Genomic DNA, 14,274 nt, shown 5'->3' with positions numbered 1-14,274 from the left:
TATTCTTTTCAATTCATGAGCTCCAAACCACTGCAATCTGCTGTAGAGCAGAGAACATGGGGCTTTACAGTCAGACAGACTTGAGTTTACATCACCACCATGTCACTCACTAACTATGGGTCTTTAAGCAAGGGATTCTAGTTCTCTGAACATCAGTTTCTTTACTGGTAAAGAAATATACCTATTTCGCATTGCTTCTTAAAGAAATAACGATGATGTTTATAAAACACTTAGCACAGCCTCTGGAACCTAGTAGGGACTCTAAAATGGTTGTTATTATTTTTATTTTTATTTATAGTCAAGTATACAGATTCCCTGTCAGAAAGTATTAAACATCTCTATTAGGGAAAAAGTGAGAATAATCTCTATGTAAGGATTCTGTATCAATTGCCACAGTAATTGCCATAGTAATGCTGCATAACAAACCACTCTCAAAACTCAGTGGCTTACAATAGCCACTCGTGGTTTTATAAGTTGACTACCCTTCAGTTGATCTAGGTGGGCTTCCCTGAGCCACTCTGCTTAGGATGTAGATTAGTTGGTCTTGGTCCAGGCTTTGGGTTTAATTCAGGTTTGTTCCTCATTTTTCTTTCTGGGGCTGGACTGAATGGACAAACCTGAGCATGCTATGAGTACAGATCAAAGACAGCAGAGCCGGAGAGCAAGCCCAGCCATGCAAGCATGCCTCAAAGCTGCTAACATCTCTCTGGCCAGAGAAAATTACACAGTAAACACCACAATTAAGGGGAGATAAAGTACACTTTGCCACAATGAGGCCAATAATTCAATCTTCCACAGTCCCTGTGTAAAAGAAAAGGCAGAAGCTACAATGAACATCTGAGAAAGAGAAGACCAAAGAGGTAGAAGCCAGATGCCCAGAGGTGCAATTACACGTCTTTTCACTACCCACAGCCTCTCTATGAACTCTGTGGCCACATTCTACCTTGGATACTGGACTGCAGAGAGAACTCCAAGCACTGCAGCCTCTGCTTTCTATGGCTGCAGAGCGGTCTCCTTGCACCCCTCCCCCAGTCTTGACCACAGTCCACATTGTGTACCTCTTCTCTGTGTGTCCATGCAATGACTTCTGACACCAACTACCTGAAGCTGGGCCAAACCTCACAGGTTAAGGGACAGCCTTCACAAGACTGCCTTCACTTTAGGTATCAGCTGTAAGTTTGGGGGTCCCAATGCCACTTACACTTCTGACGTGCTGGTTATAAATGTGGGCATTCTCACTAGTCCCTCAGGTTCAATCATTTGCAGCAACAACTCACAGAACTCAGGAAAGTGCTATCCATCTGATTACAGTTTTATTATAACAAAAAGATATAAATCAGAACCAATCAAAGGGAGAGATATAAATGCAAGGTCTGGGAGGATCTCAAACATGACTTTTCCATTGTCCTCTCCTAGGGAGTCAGTCTGCCTTACTCTCCTGGCACGTGGATGTGTGACCATATGCAGAGTATTGCCAAACAGGGAAGCTCACATGAGCTTTGGTGTCTGGAGTTTTTATTGAGGTTTCATCATAGAAACATGATTGATTGAATCATTGGCCATGAGGTTGAGCTCAATCTCCAGCTCTCTTCTTCTCTGAAGGCCCCAGCTCTCTAATCATACAGTTGGTATTTTTGGCATGGCCAGCTCCCATCCTGAGTCAGCTCATTAGCACAAACTCTCTTTAGGCCCACTATGAACAGAAGGGATACTCCTATCAATCAGGAAATTCCAAGGGTTTAGAGGATATATCCCAAGAAGTGGGGACAAAGGCCAGTCAAACTTTTCACTCCAAGGGTCCACCTGAGACAAAGGCTAGCCACATTCTTTATTACACACCCCATCTGTGTTTTCCACTGGACTTCAAGCTCTTTAAAAGCAGAGGAGATGTCCTTCTCAACTCTGCATAACTCACAGCCGCTAGCCCAGCACCCTCCTGGGAAACACTGATTAAATTGATAAAGGTAAAAGCTTTAGACAATCAGAGAGATTTAGGATAAATGAGTTGGAAGAGCCTTTGGAGACCATTTAAACATTCCAACACATTCGTTCTATGCATGAGAAAATGAAGAACCAAAGAGTGTTTGTGATAACCCCAGAACACACATTGAGCAAACTAAAGACCTGCTTTAGAGTTCTATTATCTAAAACTGGACACTCAATCCCCGCCTCCCTGACTTTACATGCATGAACACAGACCTGAGGATACATACCTCACTTTCTTATATCAAAGAAACCAGTCATAAGCTATGAAAAGGGGAGAAGTAACAGATGTAAAGAACTGAAACATCCCGACCTCTCCATGCTTCTTTCCTGCTCTGCCCTGAGAAGTAAAGTACATTCCATTTTCATCAGTTTGTTAGCATATAAGGCTTTTGAGATGGATGTAATCATCTTTTTTCTTTTTCTTTTTTCTTTTCTTTTTTTTTTTTTTTTTGTGGTTCTGTTTAATCCCTGCCCATTGCCAATCCCTTAAATGTTAAAAAATAAATCCTAGGACCAAAATATATTTTAACATCCCCATCTGGAGGGAAGATTTCTTTAAGTTCTTTTTCCTAACTAATTCTAATGTGCTCTAGCAGTCTTCCAATTACACACTTGTCCAGGAGGGAGCAGAACATACTTCTAGCATCTATCCTGGTACACTGAAGTGCTCAGAGAATGTTGGCTAAGTGAATAATAGAGTGAGTGTTTTTTAAAAAATTTCCCAGCATACGAAGATTAGTCCAGTTAGATGCCTCCTTACTCTCTTCATCTTAACTCTCCACTTTTCCATCATCACTGAGAGATAACAGTACTGTTATCCATGTGGAAAGTCATCTTTCTCTTTTACATACCATTCCTAGCCAGTCTGGTTGTGGAGAAAATATTTGCACTATGCAATATGGTACATGTATTAATTATAGAACTTTTGAACCCATTAATTTTCATTTCAGAAGATGAAACCAAAGCATGGAAGAGGCAAAGGCTGGTAGCATTGGACATGCAGCTAGGCAGTGAGCTTACCTAGATGTAAACCCTCAATTCACGTTTGCTGAGTCTGAACCCTAACACAAGACTCAGGGTAACATGCATCTCAATCTTTTATTCTCAATAATGAAATTGTAACATGGAAGAATGCATTTGTCTTTTCAGTGAGCTCAACTCATGCCTACCCAAAGCTGGCTCATACCAACCAGCAGGACAGCTCCTTTCTCCCCCTTTGCTATTGTCAGTCTTTTTAAACACCTGCTTCACCTGCATTGCGCAGGTCTGTGCATTTCTCTATGTGAAGCAGCAGCCCTGGTATTGTGAGGTCTACAGACACAGGTCAAGTTTGGTTTCTTAGCTTTCCTTTCTGAAGGTGGTACAATGAACACCCAATGACGCTGTTCAACTTGGTTTGAATATGTATTCTAAACTTTTAATTAACCAAAGTTGTTTCCAGACTGCAAAATACCAGTGATGGGATAGAACACAGAACAGTCAATGGGTGGAATGCTGGAGTGAGCCATGTGGAGTGGGTGGGGAAAGATCTTCACATTGGCTGTTGATGCATAGATGTAATGGCTGGTTGACTGAATGAATGTATTCATTTGCTGGTGGTTTGGACATCATATAGACCAGGGGTCAGCAAACATTTCTTGTAGATGGCCACGTAGTAAATATTTCGGGCCTTGGGGGCTCTGTGGTCTCTGTTGGAACTACTCAACTCTGCTGTTGTAGTGAAAAAGCAGTCAGAGACAACATGTAAACAAGTTAGTGTGACTGTGTTCCAATAAAACTTTATTGACAAAACCAGGTGGTGAATCGGATTTGGCCAATGGGCTATAGTTAACCAGCCATTGATATACAAGAGATTTGCTTAAATTAGTTTCAGTTTTTCAAATGAGTGTTAAAATGTTCATTGATGGTATCATTGTTCTGACTGAATCGAACAGTAGACTCAGGGCAAATCTCTTCACCTCCCAGGGCTTTAATTTCCTTAACTATAAATTAAGGGTAAAATGAGGTGAATTTAGATGTTCAAACATTTTTTTGACAAAGCCTGCCTGACTTCCAAAAGGAAAGGCAGAAAGAGCTGCTTTTTTTAAGGTGGGGCTTTTACAAACTCCCCCTCGCTCCACTGTCATCCTGAGGGCATCAGAGCCCCAGGGATCAGTGAAGGACAGATTGAAAACTACAAAACGATGTCTAAGACTATCATTTAGACCCCCAATGCAGCAATTCAAGCATTACTTAGAATATAGAATTGACTTTTGTTTCAAAACCAGACTTTTCCCCAAATTGGAGTGCACGTATTCAGAGAAGTGACCTTTTGATTGAATCTAGGAAACATGGTATAGCCAAAAGGGTGATGGATGGGTAGTCCTATCTCTGTCATTAACTAGCTATGTCATTCTAGCCTTCAACTGTTTTTTATATATAAATTTATTTATTTTATTTATTTATTTTTGGCTGTGTTGAGTCTTCGTTGCTGCGTGAGGGCTTACTCTAGCTGCGGTAAGTGGGGGCTACTCTTCGTTGCAGTGCGCAGACTTCTCATTGGGGTGGCTTCTCTTGTTGCAGAGCATATAGGCTGTAGGCATGCGGGCTTTAGTAGTTGTGGCTCGAGGGCTCTAGAGCACAGGCTCAGTAGTTGGGGCACACGGGCTTAGTTGCTCCGTGGCATGTGGGATCTTCCCGGACCAGGGCTCGAACCCGTGTCCCCTGCATTGGCAGGTGGATTCTTAACCACTGCACCACCAGGGAAGCCCTAGTCTTCAACTTTTTTATCTGCCATGTAAGTATACTGGATTGGATACATTTTGGTGTTAAATTCTGTAATTCAGGCCTTCTAGTCTGTCTGTCCTCTTTATGCAAGAAAGCTTTGTGACTGCTGATTGTTTCATTAATTTATTCTACAGACAGTAACTGAACATCTACTGTATGCAAAGCACATTTTGGGAGCCTAGGGAGCCAAGGATAATATGACTTAAGTCTTGCATTTGAGTTCACAATTGAAAAATGAATTTTATCTATAAACAGTTATAATAGTAGTAAAAAGTTTCAAGCTGAACAAGAAAGCTGATGAAAACAAGTTTATTTTGGGGCTTGATTATTGAAAAAAAAGAATATTACAAATGGATCAATCCAGAATGGGAAAGCCCATGTCTTAAAAAAAATATTTTTCTGAGCAAATATCATGTGGATCACTGTGCTAGGTGCTAAGGATTTGTTATATAGTTGAGTGAAACAAACAAACAAAAGTAAAACCGAAAGAAATATTCCACATTCAAAGAACTCTCATCCCAGGGGTGGAAAATAAAAATATGTGAAGGAATAACTGCAAAACAACGAGCTAAATGCAGCACTAGAGAGAAGAATGGGGAGCACTAGTTATGCTTGACTGAATGTAAAGATGTTTCAGATACAGTGATCTTAGGGGAAATAGGATATCTGGACCCAGGAGTGTACAAATTGGGGAACAGGGAATATTTCCCTATGACTGGAATATAAGGGCATGGGAGGTCTAGCAAAAGATGTCTCAAATCGTTCCTTGACACCAGAGTGTGAAGGTCTTCTGGACCAGCCTGAGAAGTCTGAACTTAATTTATTAGCAAAATAGAAACACAGACATTCATAAGCAGGAGAATGTTCAGATCCTCAGGAAGAGGCTTTGCTTGTGTGAGGAGAGTGGATTAGAGTGGGCACATTCAAACTCAGGACCCATGTTAAGAGGCTTACATTAGTCCACTAAAGCAAACACACCACACACACGTGCACACACACACACACACACACACACACACACACATAGAGTTCATATGTTCCAAACTGAAAAGGTTTCCATAGGAAATTGTCATCCAAGCCCTTTCAAGACAGATCAGTTGCTCCAGATGGAATTCTGGACAAAGAACAATCTTGACTTCCTCTGCATTTTATTCATGCTTTGTCGTTGCAAGAGGTGAACAAAATATGTCCTGGTAGTTACTGGCTGGAACAGCTTGCAAGGTGAGGTCTCCTGGTTGTGATTAACTAATTTTTTCCTACCAGTACCAGTTGGATAAAAATAGAATTAAAAGTTCCATAAATGCTGGTGATTCTTTTCTAGTAAGTGCTTTCTGGACAACCAGAGTAATTTCTCAACAAATGTGAGTTTGGAAAGAAACTGGACTGGAAATGCAACTCTGATTCCCAATTCAGTTTTAAGTTTTGAGAGTACCACGCTATGGCCCATCACCACCATCAACTGTATCACAACAACATTTATCTTTTCTAAGGGAAAGCCATTTCGAAAACCCATCTATACAAACTGTAACTATGAAGTTTAATTTTTCTTTTCAAACATTTTTTTCTACTCTCCCACCATCCCTAGAATTGCAACTCACTGGTGAAGTGATTGGCTGAGAAGGAAACAATTGCATTACTCTAAAATTGAGTACTGAACCATAATTGTCACAGGTAGTAGAGCCCATGAGCAGAAACCTGCTCATGTGCACGTAAGTACGTGCTATATTGAATGGTCACGAGTCCTGTCCTAATCTGAGTCATCAAGAATTGTTTTAAGCACATACACTTATGTCAAGATATTTTGTAAAAGGCTTTCTAACCAATTCAAATACAATTTGACCCCTTAGTAGTTTTATAACTTTAGGCAAGTCACTTTAATCATTCTGTGCATTTTTTTGATCATCAGTGACAATGAATGTATTTTCATGTTATTAGTCTTTCTTCTTCTCTGAATGGTCTACATTTTATATCCATTTTTTTTTCTTCTTGGCTGCTGTTAATATTTCTTATTTATTTGTGAGTTGTTTATTCCTTTGTGATTTTTTTCCACTACCTTTATTCATAAAGAGCTTTTTTCTCATTACAAAACCAGATAGATCATCACTCATTTAGTTTTTTAATTTATTTTAATGCTTTTTAAATCTAATGTTAATTTTGGCATATAGTTTGAGGTAGAGATCAAACTAGTTTATCCAACTAGTCACTAGTTCTCCCAGCAGATTTTATTATTTAACATTCCTTTCGGTCATTTATTCAACTGAATATAATTCCACCTTTATCATACCTATATACATGTATATTTATGGTTTTCTGATATATATAATTTATATGTTTTCATATTATATTTATGTTATATATTAATTTATATATAATTAAGTTATTTCTCGACTGTCTTTTATGTTTCATTGATAGGCCAGCCTATTCTTTAATCTACTATTATACTTTAGAAATTATAGTTTTATAATGATTTAATAAGTAATAAGATTGGTATATCATCATTAGTCTTCATTTTTCAAAAATCTCTTACTTTTCTTTCTTCTCCATTCTTCCAAATAAACTATAGAGTAAATTGCCAGGCTTTTAAAAAAGTCTCCTTTGGGATTTTAATACTAGGAGAAAAATGTATTTGTTTACACAATTTAGTATTCACACTTAAGACCATGTCATGTCTTTCTTTTATGTCTCTTAGTAAATATTTGTAGTTTCCTCCATTATAGATCCTGCACATTTATTAAAAACACTAATTCTATGCTTTTCGTATTTTTGTTTATATTGTGATTGACTTTTTCCCATGATATTTTCTAATCAGTGATCACAAATACATGTGAAAGGTATAGTGTTGTTTATTGTATTTATTTTTCTACTCCGAATCCTTTCTGAACTTTGCTGTAAATCCTTGATTTTTGAGTGTTCTAGAAAGATAATTACTATTATCTGCAATTAATAATGTTCCTCCTTTTCAGTAGTGAAAATGCTTATTTATATTTTCTGTTTTGGTGTACAGTCCAGAACTTCCAAGGCAATGTCAAGCAATAGTGGAAATAACAGATAGTCCTACTCCCTCATAAAAATACTTCTAGTGGTTTTCAATTGTAAATACGATTTTGAATATTGGTTCAAGGTGAGCCAATCATGTAAAGAAAATACCCTTCTATTTCCAGTAAATCAAGATTATGTTTTAAAATAAAAAATGGGGGGCTTGTCTTCCCAAATCACCTGTGCAAACAGAGCCCATTCTTTCAACTTTCCTCATCAATAGCAACTAACCAAGGAGGGCAACATTCACTTCAGTTCCTTATTACGTTTTCCAGTCAAAGCTGAATTAAAGAAGAGAGGCTTATCATTTTGTTTCTACACTGCTCAGCTGTGCCCTAGCCTGGCCTGCTTTTCAGATCACTAGTCTGAGTACAGTGTGATGTGCACGGCAGTCAGCCCCGTTCCAGTGAGTACCAGGCCTTCATCAGGATGGACACTTGGGGCATCATATTCTTCCCAGCATCTGGGTCCTTGGGACTTGGAAACAATGAAGTAAGTGAAAAATCCATACAGCCATCTCCTGGGGGTATTCTCATCACCAAGCTGCTCAGATTGCTTTATTTTAGGAGATGCAGCTCCCTCTTTTCTTTTGTCTCACACCCCTCTCAAGCAAGCCAGGGCATTCTTCCAAGAGGTTCTACCTCTAGTTGTATATATAAAATAAGGCATGGATGAATATGAGGGTGGGTGTAGGTGGTGAGGGGGAAAACCGAGCCCTTGTGGCTTCAAAAAGTAGGGTCTGCTGTAGAAGGACAGTTGCCTCTGATTTCTGGTTGGTATAGACCTCTATGGAGTTGGGAGCCAATAGACCACCAACACTGGAATAAATGAGGTAGAGAGAATATAAGAGAAAATCTAATTTGTTTGTTTATAAATTTTGAGCATTGTAAGAATCATTTATATCATATCAACACTGATTAAATGCTATTGTTTCGGCCTGAAGGTGTTCATCCCATCAAAGAGCATTTATAAGGCACCGTCTACAAAGCACCTGAAAATTCTGATGGACACAGGAGTGCATGGGTTTGGGGGATAAGAACAGGGATGTTGGCACAGTGCATACTGAGAAGTTGAGCGCCCCAAAGTAAAGCAATGTGGGCAGGTTGGAGATAAAGAAGCCAGCAGATGTGCATGCTAGTTTCTCACTTCCTCATTCAATTAGAGTCCCAGAAAAGCAGATAAAAAGTCCCTTTCAGGCGGTTACAGCCTAGTGGATACATAAATGAAGACCATGTAAAGCAGAGTGATAGACACCATATGAAATAAAACTTGGTAAGGGAAGACTGGGGAGTCTTTAAAAGAAAGTGGTGTTGGAACTGGGCTTTCTAAGAAAAATTGGGGGTTTCTCTGGTGGCGGAGTGGTTAAGAATCCGCCTGCCAATGCAGGGGACACGGGTTCGAGCCCTGGTCCGGGAACATCCCACATACGGTGGAGCAACTAAGCCCATGAGCCACAACTACTGAAGCCTGCATGCTTAGAGCCCGTGCTCCGCAACAAGAGAAGCCACCGCAATGAGAATCCCGAGCACCACAACGAAGAGTAGCCCCCGCTCGCCGCAAATAGAGAAAGCCTATGCGCAGCAACGAAGACCTAACGCAGCCAAAAATAAATAAATAAATTTAAAACAGAAAAAGAAAAATTGGAACTTGCCAAGACTGGGAGAATATCATCTATGCAGGGTATTTTATGAACCAAGGCACAGAAGTGTTGGGCCTCTGTCGAAGCAGCAGGCTTGTGGTTTAACTTTCCTGGCACATAGGGAAGAGCAACCAGAGATCAGTTTAGAAAGGCTGATTGGAACCAGATTGTGGAAGGCCTTGAACGTCAATCATTCAAGACCCTTGGACTTTATTCTCTAGGCAATGAAGAAGAGTGAGGTGTCACCAAGAAGAATGACTGTTTATTTATTCATGAACGACACTAGACCTGAGGTAATAAAGCATCAGGATCTCTCTGGTGACCATTTACATGGGCTGGTCACTGCAGAGTGTCCCAGCCCCAAGGACCCCTCAGTTGAGGTAACTCCTTTATGGAATTTACTAGAATACGTTTAATGAACAGCTTCTAGGCTCAGCCTTTGAAGGAAAGATTTTTAAGATATCACCTTTGTCTTGCAAGCATTAGAACATATTTTAAAACATATGAGGATATATCAAAACATCTGAAGATGTATCTGGTATTTGCCCAACAGAGATAATTGATTCTGCAACGTGTGTGCCAAATTATAGGAAACATTCCTTTAGCATCTAAAAATACCGTTTGCTGTTTCTTCAGATATATTCTCACTTCTGCTGGTATCTGCCTTGGGCCTCACAATTTCCATTCTGTTTTCTGATTTTCAAGATATATACCATGGGACGGAGGCACATGACATCCGTGACTCTCATGTGCAGTGGGACCACATCTGCACTGTAATTTGCAAGTCATTTACTCCGATATCCTCTCTGGCCACTGAATGTTGTGAGGCTATTCTCATTTACTAGAAGAGCAAATAACATGTCTCCATCGCACACACGCTAGCCTCTGAGTGTTTTCATGTTATTAGGGTCATCAGCTGGGTTCATTTGTTCTGTTCATACCTGGAACGCCAGGTTTGGATATTTTATTCTTCCATGTTATACTAATACAATAATTAATCCTTCAAGTTTATTTTTTAAATCATATAGTAGAAATCCTTTATAATGTAATTGTGAAGAGTGAGAAAAAATAGACTTATAGGACAATCGTGTTCTGTCTGTAAGGCAGTGACTGTAAGGAATTTCAGTTCAGTGGGCATCACTGGACCCAGGGTGCACTGGGTTAAAATTAAATTTATTAAGAAGTTATTGAGCCCATTTTTGGATCCAGCATTGTGAGAGGAATAAAATAAAGAGAAAGATTGACTCTGGCCCTCTACCTCTTGTTTTGTTTCAAAGATGAGCCATACCCAAGTGAAACGATGGCATGGCCACCTGAGGCCGTCCATGCTTGAAGAGAGTGTAAACTAGAGAGAAGTGGGAAAGACAGAGGAAGGAGGAGCTCTCCCTGGGGCAGGATCCTCCTGCCGTAGGAGATTTCAGGCAGGAGATGAAACTTGATCTGTGTCCAGAAGGATAGGCTAGATTTTGCTAAGTAGGAGGCGGGTATAGTCCCAGGCAGGACAACAGCCTAAGCACAAACAGAGAGGGCTGAATGATTCTCTTTTGCCTTGGAAATGCAAAAGAATGTAGGGTGGCAGAGAGAAAAATCAAAAGCAAGCCTTGTTTCACAGAACACCTGGAAAATTAGCTAAGACTGAGGCAGCATGCTGCGGAATAGGCACGGATGGAGGTAGGCGGACAGTGATGTTTTGACTCTATGCTGAGAACAATGGGAGTCCTTGAAGATACCGGGGCAGGGTTTTCAGCGGGGCACCTAAGACAGATTTGTTAGATGACAGCAGGAAGGCTGTATGTGAGAGCAGAGAGGCTGTGGAGAGAGAAGCAGTTAGGAAATGAAAACCCAGACCATTCAGTCATTTACAAAACATCAAGCTCCAGGGTGGGTTTGGCACTGGGGTTACAAAGAGTAGGATGTAGTCACCACTCTCAAGTAGCCCAGAAGCTAGGAGCGGAGAGCATCACGGAAGCAAATTCCAAAGCAGTGTGGCCAGTGCCTTCCAGGCTAACAGATGGAAAAGAGACCTCCCAGATCAGGGTGGTGGCAGCAGGAGGGAAAGGGCCAGTCTATCCACTACCATCTGACCCACCGTCGAATCTTACAGCCTTCTCCAGACCACCCTTTTACCCAGGGAGCCTATTTCACAACCGTAAAAAAAGCTGTCTCCACTTAGGGGAGAAAATAACATAGTGTTACTTTGAAATAACCCCTATCAGAATAGGGATGAGAATCAAAGGTGAGCATTTAGACACTGCGGAAGGTCTGTGGCTTCAGTCCTAAACACAGCCCACCCTCTTCACAGTCATCCTACGTATTCTATACCCTTTAGGGTCTGAAAAGGAGCTGCATAACTATTCTTTTGCTATGGAAGCAGCCATGGAAAGTTGTAGCTCTCACACCTATTAAATAAGTGTATCTGGTGGTCAAGGTGTATCCTCTAATCCTTAAAAGGAGGTGGGTTGGGCAGGTTCAACTTTCATCAAGCCATTAGATTTAGGGCTGGGAACATTATTCAAAATTTTTTCACCTAGTTTCTATCAAAATAAACGTGAACTTCTGTCCCCCTTTTGTTTCTTTAACTCATATGTCAATTTTACTGAAAGAATGAACTCCAGGTAGCTTTTGCTTTGGGAGAATTAGAAGTAATAATATTATTAGATGAACGATTTAATCTTCCCTCTATTTGAGAAGATAAAAATGAAGAGAGACACACAGGCTCCAGAGTGTCCAGTCTCATGTCTGCGACCCAGGGCACGTTTACTCCGTGTCTATTGTCAGGCAGTGGAGGGAACACAGGGCAAGAGGCAGTCAGATCTGATTTGAATTCTGGCTGTGCCATTTATTTATTGGCGTTGATTCCTTGGGCAAGGTACTGACCTTCTCATCTGTAAAGTGGAGAGAGTACTGCCAACCCTCCAAGCCCAAAGAGTTGTTACAAATACATAAATTAAATTAGATAATAGGTGTTCTTTTGAAGTGTAAGGTATGCAAAGTATAAAGGTAGCATTTCTTTTTCAACAGTTCATCCTAACCATCACATCATGGAGGATTTCAATTTTGGTGGCAGCCCTCACCCAATTCTGTGTGGCCTTCTTTGTAGAGGTAAAGAAATCTCTGTATAGCTCTTACTATTTTTCTGGGGAGATAAATAAAGGACTGACTCTCAACAGATGCTCAGTTTTTAGAGCAATCACTTTAATCCCCCAAAGTGATACTGCACATGTTCTCTTTGGGGAAATGAGAAATTCTTTGAAGGCTGCCTAGAAATGCTCTCAGTATCTGTAGTGTAGAAAGCAAAACATCAAATTAACTAATTTTGTCTCACATGAAGGCATTGTATTGTACTTTCCTAGTATTTTTAATAATCTGGTAGAGACTAGACGAGGTGACCTTCTAGCTCTAAAATTCAATGAGACCTTTTAGAGTGAAGAACTGTCTTCAGGAAGGCTTCCTTAATTAAGAGAGAAGGGAAGCCATTGCTCATTCTAGTCAATTCTTACCCTTTGAAGGCCTTCTCCTATAGCATTTCTCTTCTACTCAGTGTCACTAAATGACTTTACCTACTCAGTGAAAGGCTCAGGTACTATTTTTTAAGGGACAGTTCAATAAAAAGATTCATGTACTGAAGTTCCTTGGGAAAAGGCATCGACCAAATTAAGAAAAAATATGCTTATATACAAATATCCCATTGTACACAATGCACATAAAATTTCTCACAGTCAAAGGAATTCCATTTTTGAGACTTTATTTTAAAAAACAACCTAAAAAGAGAGAAGAAACTTGTATGTATGAAGGTTTTCATCATAGTATTATCTACAGTGGTAAAATATTAAATTCAACTCAAGTGTTCAGAAGTAGAGATGCTGTTAAAATAAATAGTAATACAGCAATTTGAAGAGATGTTATACAATCATTAAAAATGATTATTGAGAAGATGGTAGCTACAAACTGTATATGACAGAGAGTCTAGTATAAACAAAAGTGGAATGCAAGATTTGACCAATTCTATTATTATAAATGCATAAAAATTGTGCGTACTTGTAAGCACAGAAAAAAGAGACCCCACCCCCAAAATGGAAAGCAAAACCCATTTGCTTTCTAGAGTTCATTCATTCATTCAACAAACCATTATTTGACACCTTCTTTGTGGCATGGAGCAGGTAGCAGTGATTTTTTTCTTCTCTTGATTTTGAGTGCATTATTTTGTTATCATTTCAGTCCGGCAGTAAAATAATTCTAAGTGAATTGCCAGCCAGGATTGAACTAGGAAATCTGTGGAAATGAAAGGCTGTAAGTTTTTGGAGATTTCTGTGAACACAAGCATGCTCTCAATTCTCAAGGGAAAGAACCCGGGGAGCTGCTAGGTTTCGTGGGGCTGCAGAGAGAAGGGGCCACAGCATCAGTAATAAGCACCTTTAGAGCAAGGCCTGGGAAAACAAGGGGTGGCAGTAAGCAACCTGGCTGCCAGGGGAAGTGGATGATGGTTTAATTGTTTTTTCCACCTGATTTTCCATCCTTCAAAATCGAGAGCTCTGGCTACTGATCAAGAAAAAATGTGGAATCCATTCTAAAAGTCAATATAAGAACTGGCAAAAAAAAAAAAAAAACTGGCAGAAGACCCAACCTGGCCTCCCACAAACAGGACGGATTATTCAGGCGATGGCACAAATGGATTCTACATCAACCAAGGCTATGAAAGCTCTGAACAGATTCCAAAAGAAAAACTCAAATTGGGAGGCCAAACCACAGAACCACATTTTTGGACCAGATTGTAATCAGAATTGTTAACTGCATCCCTCTTTTACCCAGAAACTAAAACACTGTAGAGAGGTGATGATAGTCTACCC

General features: G+C 40.0%; 1 protein-coding gene across 1 annotated transcript in view; it reads left to right on the top strand.

Annotated features, from left to right (window-relative positions):
* The window catches only part of LOC309823142 (putative cation-transporting ATPase 13A5), a gene marked incomplete at both ends in the record, with an annotated part of 101,348 nt that extends 87,146 nt beyond the window's left edge, over window positions 1-14,202 (top strand). The window contains 7 exon segments of the mRNA XM_082655304.1: window positions 3,136-3,165; window positions 3,168-3,309; window positions 6,074-6,276; window positions 10,064-10,152; window positions 12,449-12,529; window positions 13,934-14,026; window positions 14,029-14,202. Coding sequence (XP_082511430.1) covers window positions 3,136-3,165; window positions 3,168-3,309; window positions 6,074-6,276; window positions 10,064-10,152; window positions 12,449-12,529; window positions 13,934-14,026; window positions 14,029-14,202 — 812 coding nt within the window.
* Window positions 14,203-14,274: the final 72 nt, after the last annotated feature.

The sequence above is a fragment of the Grampus griseus genome (genome assembly GCF_964374135.1).
Source record: "Grampus griseus genome assembly, chromosome: 5".
Lineage (NCBI taxonomy): Eukaryota > Metazoa > Chordata > Mammalia > Artiodactyla > Delphinidae > Grampus > Grampus griseus.
Note: the sequence above shows the minus strand (reverse complement) of the source record. Positions and strands in the feature narration are given on the sequence as shown.